This window comes from Herpailurus yagouaroundi, unplaced genomic scaffold (assembly GCF_014898765.1).
Source record: "Herpailurus yagouaroundi ecotype Mexico unplaced genomic scaffold, PumYag 162, whole genome shotgun sequence".
NCBI lineage: Eukaryota > Metazoa > Chordata > Mammalia > Carnivora > Felidae > Herpailurus > Herpailurus yagouaroundi.
The window spans coordinates 56,615,566-56,636,200 of record NW_024412403.1 but is presented as its reverse complement, the minus strand read 5'-3'; the positions used below and the strand labels follow the sequence as shown (position 1 = coordinate 56,636,200).

Sequence of the window (20,635 nt, the reverse complement as noted above, 5' to 3'; positions counted from 1 at the left end):
ACACACACACACACACACACACACACACACACACACACACACTGGAGTATTACTCAGCAATCAGAAAGAATGAAATCTTGCCATTTGCAACTACGTGGATGGAACTAGAGGGTATTATACTACCTCTAGTGAAATCAGCCAGAGAAAGACAAATATCATATGACTTCACTCATATGAGGACTTTAAGAGACAAAACAGATGAACACAAGGGAAGGGAAGCAAAAAGAATAAAAAAACAGGGAGGGAGACAAAACATAAGATACTCTTAAATATGGAGAACAAACAAAGGGTTACTGGAGGGGTTGTGGGAGGGGGAATGGGCTAAATGGGGAAGGGGCATTAAAGAATCTACTCCTGAAATCACTGTTGCACTATATGCTAACTAACTTGGATGTAAATTGAAAAAATAAAATAAAATAAAAATTAAAAAAAATTATCATTGTTGGTAGCCACTAGGCAAAAAACAAAAACAAACAAAAACCCCACAACCTGCATTATATCAGGTAAAACAAAGAAAATGGACTGTATCATTAAAAACTTAAGACAAATTATAAAAACAAAATAAAATAATATGACGATTAATACCAACCACATATATGGTATCAACAAATATGAATGGCCTAAACCTTATGTTAATAAAGGGCAAGGAACTTTAGGTTACATCACAAAGCAAAGTTCAATCCTGTGCTATACACAAGACATGCATCTAAAATGACAATTCAGAAAAATTGAAAATGTTATTTCAAACAAATGTACAAGTATAGTGGCCCAGCTTAATATCAGTTTGGAAATCAAGGGGAAAAAACATTAAATGTCCAAGGAAGGGCATTTAATTAAACTAAAGTCTTCAATATGCAATAAAGATGTATCAATTACAAATCTCTCATATCAGCTAATGTAGTGTTTAGTTCCATAAAGCAAAAACCTACAAATGGTACATGGAAAAAGAGTCAATCGTGCTAGTAATAGGAAACTTTAATTTTCTCTCAGCCTAGAAATACAAAACAATCCAACATCTATAATAATAAGGTATATATAATTGATATATACTTTGTACTCTCAAAATAGAGACTGTACTTTTTATCAGTGCTCTTGAAATAGTCACAAGGATGACTGTATGCTGAGCCACCAAAAAGCCTTGTGGAGACAATGTAACAGTGTTTATCAAAGTTACAAATGCATGTACCTTTTGATCCAGAAATTGGACTTTTAGAAACTGATTACATATACATACACAAATATGAATTAACTATTTACAAAATTACCTATTTTACACATCATTACAACATACTTTGTAGAGTACAATATTAAGAAGACTTAAATGTTTATTAACAGGTCTGGTTAAATAATTTTTTATACAATTTATTAGGATACAATACATCTGTAATATGAAATGAAGAAGCTTTTTAAGTACTAATGGAGAAAGATCTCTAGGATGTATCCTTAAGTGAAAAAGCAAGATGCAGACTGTATGTATAATATACTACCATTTTTGCATACCTCAAATCTGTGGGGAAAACTTATATATGCTTCCGTATGAGGTATAAACAGATGTCTGGAAAGATAAACAGAAAAGTAACAGCAGTGGAATGTGAACTGGACAAATGAAGAATGGAGTAATCAGGAGATTTTTAAAAAATACGTACTTTTAAAAATGTATATTGCTTCATGTGAATATATTTTCTACATAAACATCTAAAAAGAAATAATGCCATGGGGGCATAGAAAATAAAGCAATTAATTCTCCCTTGGTGGATGAGGGGGAAGTGAACTAGAAGCAAGAAAAACAAGATTATAGAAAATTGTTCAATCAAGAGATGATAAAAAGCTTTAAACAATATGGTGACTTGAGGCTAGTGTAAAATGAAAAAAAAAAAAAGATTTAAGGGAAGAAATCCACAAGACTCTATCACTGATTAGGTGGAGAGGGTTGAGGGTGATGATTAACCAAGGATAACCTAGCTTGGGTAACTGGGTGTTTGGTGATGTCACTAGTGAAAAGAGGGAATGCATTAGGAAGTACTGGTTGAAAGTGGGTGCAGGTATAAAAGGAAATAATGAATTCAGCTTTGGAAGAGTTGTCTTGAAGGGTACCAGCAGTTTATAGAATGTTCCAAGAGGCATCCGGGTCTTAAGACAGAGGAAAAGGCACCATTTCAAACTCTAAACCATCCACATTAGAAAATTTTTCAGCAGAGAGCAGAACCAACCCTTAATCATCCAGGACTCCCAATTTCAGGGGAAATTGGGAGAGGAAAGTAAATTTTATGTCCTAGAGAATCTGGCCACTGAGCTGGTTATCACATTGGTGTTTGTGGCTCAGTAAACATTAATGGCTGTACTACACAAAGGAGGTCCAGACAGACCCCCTAACCAGGGTCTATTCCGAAGGGGAGTGAACCTGAGCATGGGGTACAGGGCCTGTATTACTCTTTATCTTTTCTCTGTGTATTTAGTCAACATCTGATCCTTTTAACGTGCCCATCATGACATCAAAATACTAGCTTAAAAGGTACTTATTTTTCAGGGAGAGCAGATGCTTCCTCTCTCTCTAGCTGTGCCTATGAGTACAATGCAGCATCCAGTTATTAGGGACACAGTTAAGGCCGGTCTACCCTCAGAAGTCCCTTGAGGCTCAGGCCTCGAGCTCTGAACTAAACAGAGCTATTGCTGAGGGTCAGGATTTAGTCCAGATGCTGGGACCTGCAAACAGGGAATAAAGAGTCTCCAGAAAAAGGGGACAGGGGCTGTGGAGACATGTTTGATACAGTGGTACCCTGAAATTGCTCATGAGACATCTGATCTGTAATGCTTTGACAAGTCATTGCCTTCTCTTATGTTATCCAGTCATCCCTAATCAGAACATTGCTGCAGTAGATCTACTCTGAAAGGGACCCCTTAGTAATTATCAGTGAGGGTATGCAATCTTTTTGTTTTAATTTTTATTTTTTAATGTTTATTTATTTTTGAGAGAGAGAGAGAGAGAGAGAGAGAGAGAGAGAGACAGAGCATGAGTGGGAGAGGGGCAGAGAGACAGGGAGACATAGAATCTGAAGCAGGATCCAGGCTCTGAGCTGTCAGCACAGAGCCTAATGCGGGACTCGAACTTACAGACTGTGAGATCATGACCTGAGCCAAAGTCACTTAACCGACTGAACCACCCAGTCACCCTGAGGGTATACAATCTTGAAATGTCTTTAAGAAATGAAGAATATTTAATTATTATAATATTCATATTGAAAGTTACTTTTACTTACATTCATCTAATGATTTTTTTCATAAAAGCCTCAGTTTATACCAATAAGAAGAATCATGGAGTTTACTACTACCTGCCGAACTTCAGCATCTAAGGTGAGTAATTAAAGTAGGATTTAGCCATTTGTGTCATGTTTCCCATTTGAAGGGTAAGACTTCATCAAGGGCTAAATGTCATCATGGTTCAGTTAGTGAAGCACTAATACATATTTTTAATTGCCATTTTTTTTCTTATTAGAGTGATACATGTTTATTAGGAAGAACTTAGAAGATAAAGTATAAATAAGAAAATTTAAATACCCATTGTCCTACTGTCTGGAGATGATGACCATTTTAAATGTTTTAATATATTTCCCATATTTTCTATGGTTTTATATATATATATATATGTTATATATATAGGCTATATATATACATATATATATAGGTTATATATATAGGTTATATATATAGGTTATATATATATATATGTATATATGTAATCATATACATAGATTGCTTTAACTTATGGCTATATATCAGCCTAAAAATATGTTATTAATTCCTACATTGTTCCTTGTGTTTCCTAAATGTCATATTACATTATATCCTTCAAATGTCTGTTATTATCTAAAATTTAGAGTTTAGAGGGAATATTTTTTAAACTTTAGGGCTTTCCGGTTATACCAATTACACACAAGCACGCACATGCATGCACACATGCAAAACTCTACGCTTTTATTTATTCATTTTTTATTTATTTTTTTTAAGTAGGTTCCATGACCTTGAGATCAAAGAGTCAGATGCTTTATCAACTGAGCCAGCCAGGTGCCCCAGAAGTACATTATTTTAGACCAGGTTTAGGGCTGACATTTTAATTTTAATTTTAATTTTAATTTAATTTATTTTAATTTTAATTTAATTTTATTTTTTGAATTTTCCAATCTTTTTTTTAATATAATTTATTGTCAAGTTAGCTAACATAGAGCATATACAGTGTGCTCTTGGCTTGGGGGGTAGATTCCCGTGGTTCATTGCTTATATACAACACCCAGTGCTCATCCCAACAAGTGCCCTTCTCAATGCCCATCACCCATTTTCCCCTCCTCCCTACCCACCCCCCTGCCCAATCAACCCTCAGTTCTCTGTGTTTAAGAGTCTCTTATGGCTTGCCTCCCTCTCTGTTTGAAACTATTTTTTCCCTTTCCCTTCCCCCATGGTCTTCTGTTAAGTTTCTCAAATTCCACATATGAGTGAAAACATATGATATCTGCCTTTCTCTGACTGACTTATTTCACTTAGCATAATACCCTCCAGTTCCATCCACATTGCTACAAATGGCAGGATTTCATTATTTCTCATTGCCAAGTAGTATTCCATTATATATATAAACCATATCTTCTTTATTCATCAGTTGATAGACATTTGGGCTCTTTCCATAATTTGGCTATTGTTGAAAGCGCTGCTTGCTATAAACATTGTGGTACACGTGCCCCTATGTAGTTATCCATATTTCTTAACAGGCAGGTAAGATGAATATAGGATTGATAAACCCCATGCAGCCTTTAAGATAAATAGATTATTGATGTATATGCACCAGGGAACCAAAGGCAAGTAAGTTGCTGTGGGGAGGAAGTCAGGAAGCATACCACATTCTCAGTTTGTACTTTTCTGCCATCTTTAGAATCAAAAGATTTCTGGACTCAGCCCAGCTCTGCTGAATCAAATTCTGAATGAGCTAAAACAGTGCTAAAGTCTGTTTTCTACATTTCTGCTTTTTAAAGTGTTTATTAGTAATAAGTATCACCTCATTTCATAAGGTTTTGAGGGAGATGACAATTAATTTTAAATAAGAGGGCTAACAAATAATGAAAACATGTTCTTTGTTATTCAAGGAAAATACAAAAACCGAGAAAGTCAGGCCTTGGGGCCAGGACTTGAAGCAGGAGTCTCTTGCATCCTTTGAGCTTTCTGTCAGCCACAGAGGCCAGAAAAAAAACACAGAAGGGACAGACTCTGAGGTGGAGTACATTGCAGAAGCTAACATTATGAAGAAGTCTATGCAGAAGAAAGCAAAACCTCAACAGCAGAGACATCCAGCAGCCCTGCCAGAAAACGTCAGACTAGCCAAGAGATCCCAGGTGTTTGTTTTTCTTTTCTTAGTCACAAAGTGTATAGTAATTCACTTATTCTGGAAATAGCATTGGGTAAAAGTTTTGCTTCATTTCACATTTTTAAAGCTCTCTAATTATAGCATATACATTGTCATCTGACTTTCCAGGACAGGGTCCCAATTTGCTATTTTTTCTTCTCTATTCTCTTTTGGAGGAAAAGTCAGGTGGCAAATATCAGCACATCAGCACAGTGTGTGGAGAGTTCAACCAACTGAAGGACCCCAGAAACTGCCTGGATGGGAAAAGGATTTAAAATCTGTATTTAAGAGAGACTATGCATATAGGATAAGCCTGTAACCTTGAGGATTTTGCATTCAATGCCTTTATAGCAAAAATGCTTAGCTTTATTTCATAATCGGTAGTTACCCCTCTAGTTGAGATTCTGAAAAATAGGATGTAATGTCGATAATACAATTAAGTGTTGAGACTGATTTTAACAAATGAACCACCACGTAATTCCCAAGTGAGTTTGCTTCTTTTAAAAGACCCACTAACTTTTATTCTTAGAATGTTACTCTAGCTTAATTCCATTTTGAGAACTTGCTCTTAGATTCGGCTTCTAATAATAAGAATACCTCCAACTGAGTGGGCATTTACCTGTGCCAGATTCAGTGCTAAGCGGTTACAGACAATATCTCACTACCGGTTAAAATCTTTTGTTAGCCGAAATTCATTGCCTAGGTTATCTGCCTTCTTCATCAAATTTGATTTCTAATGCCTTTTTAGTCTTCCCTAAAATTAAATTTACCCTTAAAGAGTAGAGATGGGCCACCAGAGAAAATATTCAAATAAATTGCCATAGACACTGGAAGCAATAAACTGATTTGATCAGCAAATATCCACCGAACTTCACCCTGTGTAAAGATACTGTGTTAAGCACTGTAGGAGACAAGATATTTTCAGCATGGTTCTTCCACAAGGAATTATTCTGAATCATTGTTGTGCTGCAAAAATATCTCACACATTCTTTTGTAAAATCTTTGGCAAATGGTGTATAGACTCTTAGAAAATCTTTAGTGACAGAAACTTACTACCTCCCAAGGTAGCCTTTCTCATTCCATTTTTGGGTAGCTCATTCTCTTAAAATATTTGAAGTCTAGATTAAGAATTGAAGAAGATAGATGAGGAGACTGTGGAATTCTCTATACACATTTGAAAAATGAATTTAACCGAATTTTAAAGTGCAGTTGAAACAACTTTCAATCAGTTGAGGGTTATTTCCAATAAACTTCTAACATCCTGTCCAGTAAATACACTGAGCATTACCGCTACCAGAGGAAGTGCAGGGAGTGTAATTAATTTTAACATTAGCCTAAGTAAATGGAATTAGGAAGGCAGATATGCTCCATGTAAATCTTGTAATGTTTCCCAAAAGTTTGATAACAATGGCTCTCGCATTAGCTAATGTTTTAGCTTAAATGTACCACAGTTCAGCTTTATTAACAGAGGTAATTAATTGTTCTTCCTAGAGAATTGTTTTTATCGCAGTCTTGTATTTCTTTTTTTTTTCTTTTTTTTTTTTTTTTCAACGTTTTATTTATTTTTGGGACAGAGAGAGACAGAGCATGAACGGGGGAGGGGCAGAGAGAGAGGGAGACACAGAATCGGAAACAGGCTCCAGGCTCTGAGCCATCAGGCCAGAGCCTGACGCGGGGCTCGAACTCACGGACCGCGAGATCGTGACCTGGCTGAAGTCGGACGCTTAACCGACTGCGCCACCCAGGCGCCCCCGCAGTCTTGTATTTCTAAGAAGTTTCCCCTTCCTTTATGCTAAACAACTTTGTCCCCCATTTCCTGAAAGCAAGGGTCCCAATAAAAATAATACTCTTATTGTTTCCTACATCTGCATCTTTTAATTCCTTTTAATTTTCTCTCAGTGTCCTTTGTTAATTCACTGAGCAAACATATACTAAGCATTTATGCTGGGCCAGGTGCTTAGGACTCCGAGACTGACACAGTTCTTGCTCTCGAGAAGCTGAGAGTCTACCTTTAGCCATGCCAATCAAAGGAGACCTTTCCCTGTATCCTAAATGTTTCATATCAGCTGTTTTCCCACCTTGTTAAGTATGAGGATATCTTTTCAAGAAATTACCGCAGACATCTCACATAATACCAGACATGCCTAGGATCTGTTGGTTAAGAACTCTATAAAGGGGCACCTGGGTGGGTCAGTTGATTGAGTGTGTAACTTTGGCTCAGGTCATGATCTTGTAGTTCGTGAGTCTGAGCCCTGCATAGGGCTCGCTGCTGTCAGTGAGGAGCCTGCTTCATATCCTCTGTCCCCCTTTCTCTATGCCCTTCCTCTGCTCTCTCACTGCCCTCCCTCTGTCTCTCTCACTTTCAAATAAAATAAAATAAAATAAAATAAAATAAAATAAAATAAAATAAAATAAAATAAAATAAAATAAAATAAAGTAAAAACTACATAAGAGAAAGCCATCATAGATATTTTGAAATGAATGATATCTTATGTCCCCCCAGCAACATCTACATAAATTTTAAGAACAATGTGTCTATCCATATGAGACATTATTTATTCAGTGTATGGGCAATAATTCAGGGAGATTGTTTGCAAACTACTACAAGCCCTTTGATTCACTGTTGATCCCCATAGTCTACAGCACTCATTTCATGCTTAATCTGCCTGATGATAGTTTTACTTTATTGTATATTGTCATTTAACTTTTCTAAGTACTTACTTACATCATATACTTCTTGAGGGCAAATATCAGATATTGAATGTCCTATTTATCCTACAGGAGTTTGCTTCTGTGCGGAAGTTAACAGAAGCTGAATAAAGGTGATTTAATGTGTACCAGTGATTGCTGCTAACTCTCATGTATTTTTTGTTGATATCCTGCCATAGGTCTCTTCTAGGGAGATGAGTAGGAAGCAGAGCGAAAATCTTGTGCCAGAATGTAAGGCTTTGACTGAAGTTGAAACCAGCGACAACGATCCAGCTATAATCCTGGTGAGATAAATTTTACGGACTAAGTGACACCTTGATATTTATTCCCATTCATGAAGGTTAGAGGAATCCAAGAAGCATGTTATATTAGTACCTCAAAGTAGCTGGAACATTTATTCGAATAACCTAGTTTTTAGGTGAAGAAACAAGACTCAGAAAAGTTAGTTACAAACCCAAGGCTACCTGAACTTGTGAAAATGTAACTGGGATCGTACCTCCAGACCATTAGTCCATGATGCTTTTCGTTTTAGTTGTCAAGGTGAAAAAGCTTTAGTAGTGTATAAATTCATATAAATTATATACATAACTTGAAGGTCATCCTGAAACCTGCATGCCCAAATCCAAAGCATATGACCCTTTCTGTAATTCATATTATAGATCCTCGCCAGAAAGTATAATTCTAAACTGACTTACACTAGGCCACTGGGAAAAGCCCTAGAAAAGTCTGTTCAAGAAATGCAGATATATTTCTGTTTATTCCCCTAGATTATGTATTCCTGATTCTAACTTCAGTCATCATTATCAAAGAGCTATGGATCTGACTATACTGTAGATCCCAGCAGAGTTGCTTTGCCTTACTGAGCCAAGAATGAAAGAAAGCCTTTGGTATTTAGGAAGAATTGACCCAAGGACTGGCCTTTTGAGGAATACTTCATCTGTGAAGCTATGTTAAAGACATCCCTTTTGTTACCTAGTGTTCTTTGTACTATAATTTAAAAGTTCATTTAGACATTAGAATTTAACGTCAGGAAGAAATCCATTCAGTGCTTCCTTTTATCAGAATATGAATTTTATTACTCACTATAGTTCTCTTTTTACCTTGATCACCAAGAAGCTTATAGCTAAACTTTAAGAATAACTGTAGTCACCTAGATATTTGCTATTTGTTGACATGATAATATAAGAGAGAGTATTTAGAAAGGGGCCTGGCCTCATCATATCTGTCTTTAGGTAAGATATCTCAAAATGCTATTTGGAATTGTGGATTAAGTTTTATTTGCCAGTGAGCCAATAAGGGACATGGGTTTTCGGACTTCAGCCTAATTTCTGTGCCCATCAGCAGAAAATCATTGTCAGAAAGTACATGGTATAACAATAATGGAGGTTTTATTTAAAAAAATTTTCATTACAGAAAATTTCAGACATACTACAGTCAGCTCCTGTGTGCCCATTTCCCAGCTCTGCAGTGACCCACTCATGGCCAGTCTTGTCTCATCCACATCCCTTACCTACCCCCTTACTCTCAGGCATCACATCACTTCATCAATAAACTATCATTGTTTGAAGAAGCCATCTGAAGGATGTTATTTGTGAAAGGGTGCAGGAAAAACCTTTATATCGACAAAAAGGAACAACTAAATCCAGGTTCCGAAGAAAGGGAACACCAAAGTACAGTAGAACTTTGGTCTGTGAACATAATTTGTTCGGGAAACATTCTTGTAATCCAAAACACCTGCATATCAAAACATATTTCCCCATAAGAAATAATGGAAACTCAGTTGATTCATTCCACACTTCAAAAATACTCATATAAAAATGATTACAATATTGTAATATAATACAAAATAATAAAGAAAATACAAAATATAAAGAAAAGTAAACAAATTAACCTGCACTTACCTTTGAAAATTTTTGTGGCTGGTGTGAGGGAGACGAGAGAGGAGGGTTATTGTGTAGGACAGCTTTCACTATCACTGACGGAATCACTGCTGTCTACTGGCTCAATGGAATCTTTTTCTTTTCCTGCAACTTTAACAAGGAACTTATCCAATGACACTTGCTTTTGCCTCCTTTTGATGATTTTGTGGAAATGTGACATTGCATTGTCATTAAATAGATTCATCACTTGCACTGCTACAGCCTTTTTCAGGTAGTGCTTTTCTATAAAATTTTGCACTGTTTCCCACATTTTACACATTTCCCTAATCTCACTGGAAAAGATGCAGACGTAGACTTCTTATAAAATCTTTCAATTTCAGCCACTTGCACCTCATTTGTATTTCTCAATGATTTCCTTCTTAACTTCTTACCGCCTTTCTTTTCAACCTATTGATGCATGGGGGGCCATTGTATACCCTTGCACGATGCTGACTACAGTACAGTATAATAAACTCGTGTCATATACTGTATTTAATGTAACTGGCAATAAGGCAGCAGAGGAAAGGGTCTATATCTGCAGGCAGCCTGACCTAGATTGAAGCAAAGCATTCCTAAGCTTACTCTTGTATGGAAAAGCAAAGGACTGTCCATAGGTGCTTTGAAGTGACAAAAAAAATACATTAGTGCCTGTTGCAGGCACCTTCCAACGTTCTGAAAAATCACTGATCTCTGCCAAACACTGTGGCCTGAGACTGAGAATCCGAGCATGGGAGATGATCACCCATAATCCTACGAGAGAGAGAGAAAGAGAGAGAGAGAAAAGAACCATTGGCTCAGTTGTGATCATGTGATGTTCAGTGTCATGTGCTACTCATGTTGCAAGACATTGCTCATTTATCAAGTTAAAATTAATTACAAATGTTTGCTCATCTTGCAAAACACTTTCAGACCAAGTTACTAGAAATCCAAGGTTTTACTCTGTTTTCCAAAGGAAAAGGGTCAAACTTTAATCAGCAGCCAGAAAGGAAGAGAAAGCTCAACTAGTGTTGTAAATAACACCACGTCTTTGAAGCAAACCATGATGTAGCTGCACCTGTGAGCAGTACTAGTCGTCAAAGCCTGCTTTCCAGAATCTGGTTGGCATGTTTTCCACATGGCCATTGCTTTGTCACCTCCCTAGGCTTTGCATATAGCTTTTAGCAAGTACTTTTTCATAAATTAGGTCTGACATTTATATTAAAATTGTTGTTGTCTTTTCGTGTAAGATTTCTCAAGTTTTGTGTTACTTGTGTGTGTGTGTGTGTGTGTGTGTGTGTGTGTGTGTGTGTGTTAGGATTTGTTTGTGCCCCATTGATTTTAGCAGGAAGTCTGTTCCCAAACTCAGTGTGTCTAATTAATTTGGATAAATATGCATTATCCACAGATGCACATTAATTTCTCTGTTTGGCTGTAGTTGCAGGAATTTCAGTAGGACATAATTACTTCTGAATATTTGTCTATCTGTACTTTCTTAAACTCAGAAATTAAAAAATGGTTCTTCTTCACCCCTGGGCTTATACCTAGTTATCTTCTACTTGTAGTGCTTATATGTGTATGTGTATATGTGCACGTGCTTTAATTCTGACTCTGTACCTGTCTCATTTAAAGAAGGAAGGCACTGGGGCGCCTGGGTGGCACAGTCGGTTAAGTGTCCGACTTCAGCCAGGTCACAATCTCGCGGTCCGTGAGTTCGAGCCCCGCGTCGGGCTCTGGGCTGATGGCTCAGAGCCTGGAGCCTGTTTCCGATTCTGTGTCTCCCTCTCTCTCTGCCCCTCCCCCATTCATGCTCTGTCTCTCTCTGTCCCAAAAATAAATAAACGTTGAAAAAAAAAAATAAAGAAGGAAGGCACTGAGGGCTAACAGTGCTGCAAAAGGTTATTACGTAGGGAAGAACAATTCGATACCATACACAATACTTTGCACCCCCTCACAATCAGGTGGTTTTATTATTTTGGTGAAGTTACTGGGGCCCTGGGCCTTATTTTCAAGTGTAATAGGCTCAGAAATATATGTTCTGTACATCAAATAGGGTCCATCTCACAGGGATGATTCTTCATTATCCAAACTCATGAGACTGTTGTATAAGAGCATAATGGCAGTTGGGTCATTTGTAAGATAAACACAGCCTCTGTCCACTTGGAAGGCACATGCTGACTTACACCATGCATTCTCACCCTTTATGCCAATCTGCATGGGCTGGCCAATTACAGGCTGACAGTTACTGGTGAGTTATGTGCCTGAATATTTAAAAGGCTTCCAGCTAAGACAGGCTGCCATATCCACCTCCCTTAAAATGCACGACAGGGCCGATGTTACCAACGTGACTAATGCTAAAAGAGCGCTAGCCCAGCACCCAGGCCCTGTGTCTACCTGTGCTCCTAGGAATGTATCTTCACAATGTATGGAGAACAGGTCCATGCTGATAAGCACATTCTTTCTTTTGTTGTGTCTGTCAGTCTGCCTTTTGAATGGATTTCTTTCATATTAACGTACTTCCTTTTTCTCTCTTCCAAATTTTGGGCTCACCTCACTCTGGCTGTCCTCCTGACAGTTGTGCAACTTTGAAATGGCGAGAATGTTGATGGCTTTTCAGATCTCTGTCAAATCTGACATTGCTGGTTACTGTGGCCATGGTATCCCTCGTCTTCCCAAGACCTCTCATCTCTGGCACTCAGCCTTACCACTGTTTCACCCTTTTACCTAACTTCTTCCTCCACTCCCTCTGCCTCATTCTTGATGGAATGCTCCTCATATTCCTTTCTCTTCAAGGACTATGGTCTATTGAAGCTGTTTTTTAGGAAAACATATTCTTTTCTTTTCTCACTGAGATAATCCTCATTTTCTAGTCATTTTTAATGTTTGTCTCTGTGTTCCACACTGTGTCTCACATTTAACATGCTCCCAAATCATTTGTGTGGTACTTTGGGTTTTGTTTTCCTTATCTCCAGTTGCTTTTCTGATCATGTAGTTCATTGGTGTTGCCTCTGTAGCCTTTTTTTTTTCCACGTTGATATTAATTTATACTTGGCCTGTTAGCCAGTGCAGTCCATGCGTTTTCTAAGTCCACGCAATGAAAGTGTTCTTGGTAAGACCTTGCACGTCATCTGGCACTGTGGAAGTCTCCAACTGGGATTCAGTTAAAACTCTAGGCATTTTCTAGAGATTAAAAAAGTGTCATGAAAATAACGAGGGGTTTTTAAGAACATTTCAGACCTCTCCAAAATGCCCTAGGTAGCCTCCCCATTGGACCTTTGGGGATGATATGTGTTGGGCTATCTGTTTGCACCGCAGCAAATTTCTTTTGTTATTTTTCATGAGCTCGTCAGCTCAGCTGCAGTTCCCTCCACCACTTCAGGGTAGCAAATGTGATCCAGATTTATTATCTCTGACCCTGTAAGACTGTATTCTTCTGAAATTATGCTGTGTGTGTGCCTGGATATGTTAGTTTTAGTAGGATTAGCCTTTCCTCTTTCTCTGTGGCCATGATGAAATTGAGGCCCCATGCTTCACATATATCATCTCATCGAATTCTCTTTTTAACCTGAGGGGTAAGTTCTCTTTTCATCCCCATCTTAGAGGTGGGAAAAATAAACTTGCTCAGAGTTACACTGCTGGGAAGTGATCACCTTGAGCCCCAGCTGTTCAGCTTGAACTCTCAGTTTCTTCACTGCATGTCCTTATGACTTCTCCACTTGTCATCCATATACTGTCCCCCATGTCCGTTCACCCAGCCCATTCCACACAGGTTGGTTGGAGTACACAAATACACTTTACTCAGGGGTGAGGATTTCTAGGTACAAATAAATACTGCATTGATTAATATTCAGTATTTGGGCTTATACAGGTTTCCTAAGTTCCATAGATGGGCCTTCTCCAGCCAAAAGTATTGAATTCATTTCAAAAAATCAATCCATCCTCCTTGCCCACATTAAGCTAACTTCCCTTTAGCACATTTCCCCCCCTTATATACCCTAAATCTGACCTATCCAGTAAAGATCTTTTCTGCTTAAGACCTGACTCTAATCTTTCCTGTCAACCCGGAGTCACATAGTAATCATCAGGATCATCATCACAGGGATGATTCCTGGAAAGGAGAATCTTCTCCTTGTCCAGAGCTATCACTTGTAGTAATGTGGTTGTGGTCCTAACTTGGCCATCAACCCCTTCCATGAGCTGGCATTGCCTGATCTTTGGCCTCCAGAGAATTCTATTATTTTTCATCTTCCATGCTCAAAATATATCCCTGCCCTCTCTTTTGATGAATACTGGATATTCTGAACTCCTTCTGTCTCAGGCATTTTGAATCCTACATGTAAAGTTCAAAATACCTCCCAGTTAACCCCAGATGGGAGGAAGAAGAAATTCTTTTAGGTCACCTCTTATAATGCACTAGCCTCTGTCAGGGGAATCAATGTCTGAGTGAAGGTTACCACAGTTTTGCTTTACCAGAACATTGCCCTGCGGTACTATTGTAATTAAAAGTTTGTCTAAGTTCAATTAAAAACTCTGGTGCCTTGCTATGTGATATATTGGCAGTTCAACTTTACTCCAGGCAAAATTTTGGCATCTGAACTCCATACCACCCCAGTGCCCTTCAAAATGAAGCCATCTGATCAGCTGTCACTACCCTATGCTCAGCAGAAGCAGTAAAAATAAAAGCAAAGCAGTGGGACTAGATTACCAAGCATCCTAGCAAGGAGGTCACCGTCTCAAGTTATCATACCAGATGAGATATAAGAAGGGACAGTACAGACTAGGTGTCCTAGGGTGTCTGTTCTGAAAGGTGACTGGGAAAATTAGGCTGCCAAACTCCAGCAGATTGTCAGGAAAGGAAATGATCAGTTTGAAGAAAGTTTCAAAATTCAGTAACACCAGGGGAATAAAATTACAAATGCCAACAGTAAGTTAGAGAAGTTGAGTGGGAATAATTTTCTGACACTCAAGTCAGAGTGATAAAAGTACCAACTTTTTGTTGCACGTGTCTATGCTTTTATTCATCTTGGTGGAGTATGTGTTCCAAATTGACATTATGCATATTTTCTGACTCTAATATGAAGCAGCATTTACTGCCTTCCTGAATACTGGCATTTGCTGTTTTTCCAAATTTTATAATAATCATTTTTTTGTGTGTCTGCTCTGAATATCAGTAGCAAAGCTAGGTTGCTCAGACAGTGAAAGAACATTTGTTGTGGTTATTTCAGGTTAGGTTAGACATGCCTATTTTTATTTTATTTTATTTTATTTTATTTTATTTTATTTTATTATTTTATTTTACTTTATTTTATAAGTTTATTTTGAAAGAGGAGAGGGGGTGCCAGCGGGGGAGGAGCAGAGTGAGAGACGGAGAGAGAGAATCCCAAGCAGGCTCCACACTGTCAGCACAGAGCCTGACACGGGGCTCTATCCCATAAAATGTGAGATCATGACCTGAGCTGCAATCAAGAGTTCGACACTTAACCAACTGAGCCACGTAGGTGCCCCCTAGACCTGCCTATTTAATAACCAAGAATAATACCACCATTTTGGTCGGACTGACTTGAGTCTTTTTGTCCTCTGTGGCCATTTCAGTCGTTTTTGGCTTGCACCTGTCCTCAAGCACAGATTGGCAGATGGATTCATTTCGTTTTCTGCAGACACTTTAGAAAACTTAGTGGCCAGATCGTCGTTGACAGATGTATTTCAAGAGTTTGGCAGTGGAGCCTCTGTATTTGCTATGAAAGAAGTAACCTCTATTGTCTAGCCCAGAATGTGGCACTCTCTGGGGCTAAAGAAAGATATATGAATAAAGGAATGAGTGGGTGGAAGCACCTTTCTGTCTCAGAACTAAGTCCTTTACCAATTACACGTGGTTAGCATTTGGGGGCATCTTTCAAAAGAGGCTGATTCCAGCCCAGGAAAGTCATCAACCAGGTGTGAATCCCTAGGTCCACTGACAGGGGCTCCGTGGTATGTCACAAAATCTGGGGGACATCTGGAATAGCTGATGAGTTTCCAGTGTCTATGTCTATCCTCTGTGGCAGCCAAACAAGACCAAACCACGGCACCCCAAAAATAACAGCTAACAGCGCTCTGTTTGGTCAGCAGTGCTATATGACAATGAGGTGAAAAGATGACTCAGCCGCAAAGCAAGTAGAGAAAGAAGAAAAACAACCTGCATAGCCAGTCCCTAAATCAGCTGCATTCACCCTAAATATGTATCATTTTTCCAACTCCTAACAGAAATTGTTTTTTAATGGGAAACTGCTTGGGTATCACAAAAACATGATTTCAGATGATTGAAGTTGCCTTACCTTCAAAAGCAGGCCATTTCTTAGTTTTCCTGGTTGATGATGTTACCATTGCTTCTATACGAACTTGTAGAATGCTGTGATTGTTGCTAACGGCATCAGAAATTTCACAGGCGGAGCCAGCTCCTTTATGAGATACAAACCAGAGCTGCCCTAAGGGCTTCAGAGGAAAAATGGTCTATGCTCACTCTCCACAGCATAATTCATCAACTCACCAGCAGACTTGCAACAGACACAGAGTCAGTATATGATACAGCCAGCACCGGACCTAAAGGAAAATCTCTTAAGCAACTTATGAATCTGAATATTCAAGTGCCAGTGACTGCCAGCAACCATGTACGTTAAGACAAATGTATTGAACAGTACTATGTTAGAGATTTTGAGAGACACGCATGAAAAATATATGATCCTTACTCTAAAGGAGCAGGAAAATTGGAAGATAATTTTACAAAACCACGTGTTAGCATTATTTTATGGAAAGTTGACAGGCTCTGTGCTCTGACAGACCCAGGTTCAAATTCAAACTTACCTGCCGCTTGTCAGTTGTATCAACTTATGATCTTCTGTTTTCTTGTCTATAAAATGGGAATAATAATATCTACTTTCAAGGTTTTTATGAGAATTAATGTGATGATTTGTGCACAGAATGAAAATAGTTATTTGTGTTATGAAGAACATTTTTAAAAGCCATTTTATGAAGAGGGCAAATTCAAGCCTTAATTGGTTGGGCCAGGAGATGGGAGTAAAGAATGAAAATTGAGAGAGTGAAATCACTTTGTGGAAGCAAAGGGAGAGCTAGAGGGGGTGTGCGTGAGGGGTTGAGGGAGGGAAGAGGGTAATCCCGAAGCTGAAAACCTGGTGTTGTGGAATTGGAATTGGAGAGGCTGGAGGGGAAAGTGTGGGGAGAGAGGTGAGAAGGCAGGCAACGGTTGAGGCAGTAGATATAGAGGTGCTTCATGGTGATTTGAAATTGATTTTGCCATGTATCACCGTTGCCTCCATTTCCGAACACAGTCTTCAGTAGAGTCTATATGTTTATTAATGTTCATAGAGATGGGTTTGTTTTTGGGAGATGGACCCAGGTTCTGCTATGATGTATCATGCAAGAATCAAGGCTGCTACGGGATCCCAGTCTTGTATGGGTTACATAGATAAGATGCTTGACTATTAATAATAATAGAAACTGTAATTATGATTCATAGTTTCTCAGAGAAAGGAAGAAATCAGTATGGGCTGGAGTAAATAAAAAGGAAAGAGAAGGACTTGCATTTGTCTTGAAAGGTGGGAAGCATTTACAAGAGGGAAAGAGGGAAAGGCACACCAGATAGAACTGCATGGGCAAAGGTGGCCAAGGTGTGGAGGCAAAAGTGTATGTGGTGCTTCTAGAAAATTCTGAGGACAGCTGTCTGGTTATAGCAGAGGGAGTTTGTTAAGAAGTACTGACATTGGGGCTCCTGGGTGGCGCAGTCGGTTAAGCGTCCGACTTCAGCCAGGTCACGATCTCGCGGTCCGTGAATTCGAGCCCCGCGTCAGGCTCTGGGCTGATGACTCAGAGCCTGGAGCCTGTTTCCGATTCTGTGTCTCCCTCTCTCTCTGCCCCTCCCCCGTTCATGCTCTGTCTCTCTCTGTCCCAAAAATAAATAAACGTTGAAAAAAAAAATAAAAAAAAAAAAAAAGAAGTACTGACATTATGTTTTGATAACTTAGAATAACATTGAGAAGGGCTTTGAAAGCCAGGTAAAGAGTTTGAACTTGAGGTAGTAACCAGTCAGGATCTGTGGGTACTTTTTGAGAGGGAACATTTAACCACGGAGATTTCACTTAGAAAAATTGATTCGGGGGTGCCCGGCTGGCTGGCTCGGTCGGTGAAGCGTCCAAATTCTTGGTTTTGGCTTGGGTCGTGATCTCATGATTTGTGAGTATGAGCCCCACATCAGGCTCTGTGCTGATAGCATGGAGTCTGCCTGGGATTCTCTGTCTCCTTCTCTCTCTGCCCCTCCCGTGTATGCTTTCTTTCTCTCTCTCTCTCTCTCAAAAATAAGTAAACTTTTTTTTTTTTTAATTAAAAAAAAAATGAACTGGGTTGTGATAAAGCTGCTGTACTCTACTGGGCAAAGGAGAAACTAAAGACCAAAGAATCAAGTCTCATCTGCTGCCTAAAGCTTGTAGTATAAGGATGACAAGGAAAATGGAACCATTTGGAAGGAAAATGAGCAGAAATTGGAGAGGAGCATGGGAGACTAAACAGTGACAGAAGTTTTGAGATGGCAGCCTGGAACAACATGTTATTACAAATAGGAAGAGAAGAGCTGACCAGGGGATCTGAGTGGGCAAATGTGGGACTAAAGATTTGAAGTTTCAGCAAAATGTTCAAGTGCAGGCACCCTGAAGTCAGTTGGAAATAATTGGAGCAAAGATGAAAAGTTAGGGTTGATGATGCTGATCAGGCCATTGTTTGCATAAGGGTGAAAGTTTAACCCCCTGAAATTTTAACAGGTTCATTGAAGGATTAAGTGTAGACGGAAAAATTCATATCCTAAGAGATTTGGGACACCGAAAGCTATAGAAATCAAGGGAAGAAGGAATTGCAAGGGACTTCTTATGCTTCCCCATCTTAGTGAATGGCCTCGCCATTCATACTCAGGCCACAGCCTGGGAGGTATCCTGAATTCTCTCCTTCTTTCACACAGGGGTGCTCACCCTCTCAGCCAATTGTGCCTAATCAGCCTTTGAATGGACCCCCTGTGCTTTCCTCCTCTATAGCCACCACCCTGACTGATTCACCAACATCTCTGTCAGGGCCACAGCAATGGCCCTGTCAATGATTTCACTGCTTCTGTTGGCCTCCACTGTCTAAAAATCCGACTGTTTCATTTAAAAGATAAGTCAGATCACGTCATTCTCCTCCTCCGAACCCTCCAGTGGCTTCCGCTCACACTGAGAACAGAATTCAGTGTTCTTGCTGTGCCCTCCGAGGCCCTAGATGACCTAGCCTGACCTCCTTTGCATTCTCATCCTTACCACTTGTCCCTTCATTCATTCCACTGTCGCCACCCTGACCTTCCTTGACCGCCAACACCTTAAGCTCGTTTTTGCTTCCCTGACTTTTCCTTGGCTGTTTGCAATGCCTGGACTCCACTTCCCCCAGCAACACGCATGTACTGTTAAGACTTTCTTTGATTCTGTGAGTATACTGAGTGTCAGTTACTTTCCTAGACATTGGCGATACAGCAGGAAGATAATGGGCCATGCTCCCCATCCTCGTGGCGCTTCCATTCTAGTGGGGGCAGTAAGACCACAGACAAGACAAAGAAGTAAACTGTGTGGCAGGGTAGATAGTGGTAAGTGCTAAGGAGAACAGTAACACAGAGGAAAGGGTAGGAAGTGTCAGTGTCGGGCGTGGCGAGGGTGAGTACAGTTTTACACAGAGTTGGCAGGAAAGGCCCGACTGAAGGAAGTTTGAGGAAAAACTAGAAAAAAGTTGGAGGCACAAGCAAATCAACAGCAAACAAACTGAAGACATTGAGAGAAGAGGGTACCTGGCATGTGTATGGAAAAGTGGTAGAGGGGAGAGATGGAGGATGCAGGGTGAGAACACCAGGGTCCGGAAAGGCAGCGGGGCTCAGGTGTGGTGTACCTGGGCTCTTGTCTTTCTCTTGCCCGTGTTTCTTTTCTTCACAGAACTTAACATAGCTGTCTTTTTATTTACTTAACATCTCTTTTTTCCCTCACTAGAAAATAGTCCATAAGGCAGGACTTTGTATTCTTTATCATAACAGTGTTTGACCCATACTGGGAACTCAATTTTATTGAATATATTTATGGATGAAAGAGAGGAGCCTAGAACATAATGTTTACTATGGAAGAGTGAAAACAGAAAGGGCCTTTGAATTTATTTTTAGATTTTTTTTAATGTTTATTCTTGAGAGAGACAGAGCATGAGCAGGGGAGGGGGAGACACAGAATCAGAAGCAGGCTCCAGGTTCTGAGCTGTCAGCACAGAGCCCGATGCAGGGCTCGAACCCACAAGCCATGGCCTGAGCTGAAGTTGGATGCTTAACCAACTGAGCCACCCAGGAGCTCAGAAAGGGCCTTTGAGTTTGGCAGGAAGGCGTTACTGGTCTGGTAGCGTTTTTGGGTCCTTGATAATAGTAAATGCTTGTGGTAGACATGGGAGGAGCAAAGAAATAGAAGGAAAGAAAGCAGAAAAAGGGATACCAACCAGTTCTTAAACATCCTTAACAGCTGAATTAGATAAATGTTACACAGCTGGCTGTGGTATGTTTTTTTTTTCCCTCTAACTTATTTATGATTTATTTATCCCCTTAAATAGA

The 20,635-nt window shown here is 39.4% G+C and overlaps 1 protein-coding gene across 1 annotated transcript in view; it reads left to right on the top strand.

Moving 5' to 3' along the window:
• Window positions 1–20,635, top strand: part of MORC1 (MORC family CW-type zinc finger 1) — a 164,016-nt gene that overhangs the window by 115,280 nt on the left and 28,101 nt on the right. Inside the window, exons 18-20 of the mRNA XM_040484442.1 lie at window positions 3,286–3,351; window positions 5,130–5,375; window positions 8,275–8,379. Of these exons, the coding sequence (XP_040340376.1) occupies window positions 3,286–3,351; window positions 5,130–5,375; window positions 8,275–8,379 (417 nt within the window). The remainder of the gene's footprint in view (window positions 1–3,285; window positions 3,352–5,129; window positions 5,376–8,274; window positions 8,380–20,635) is intronic.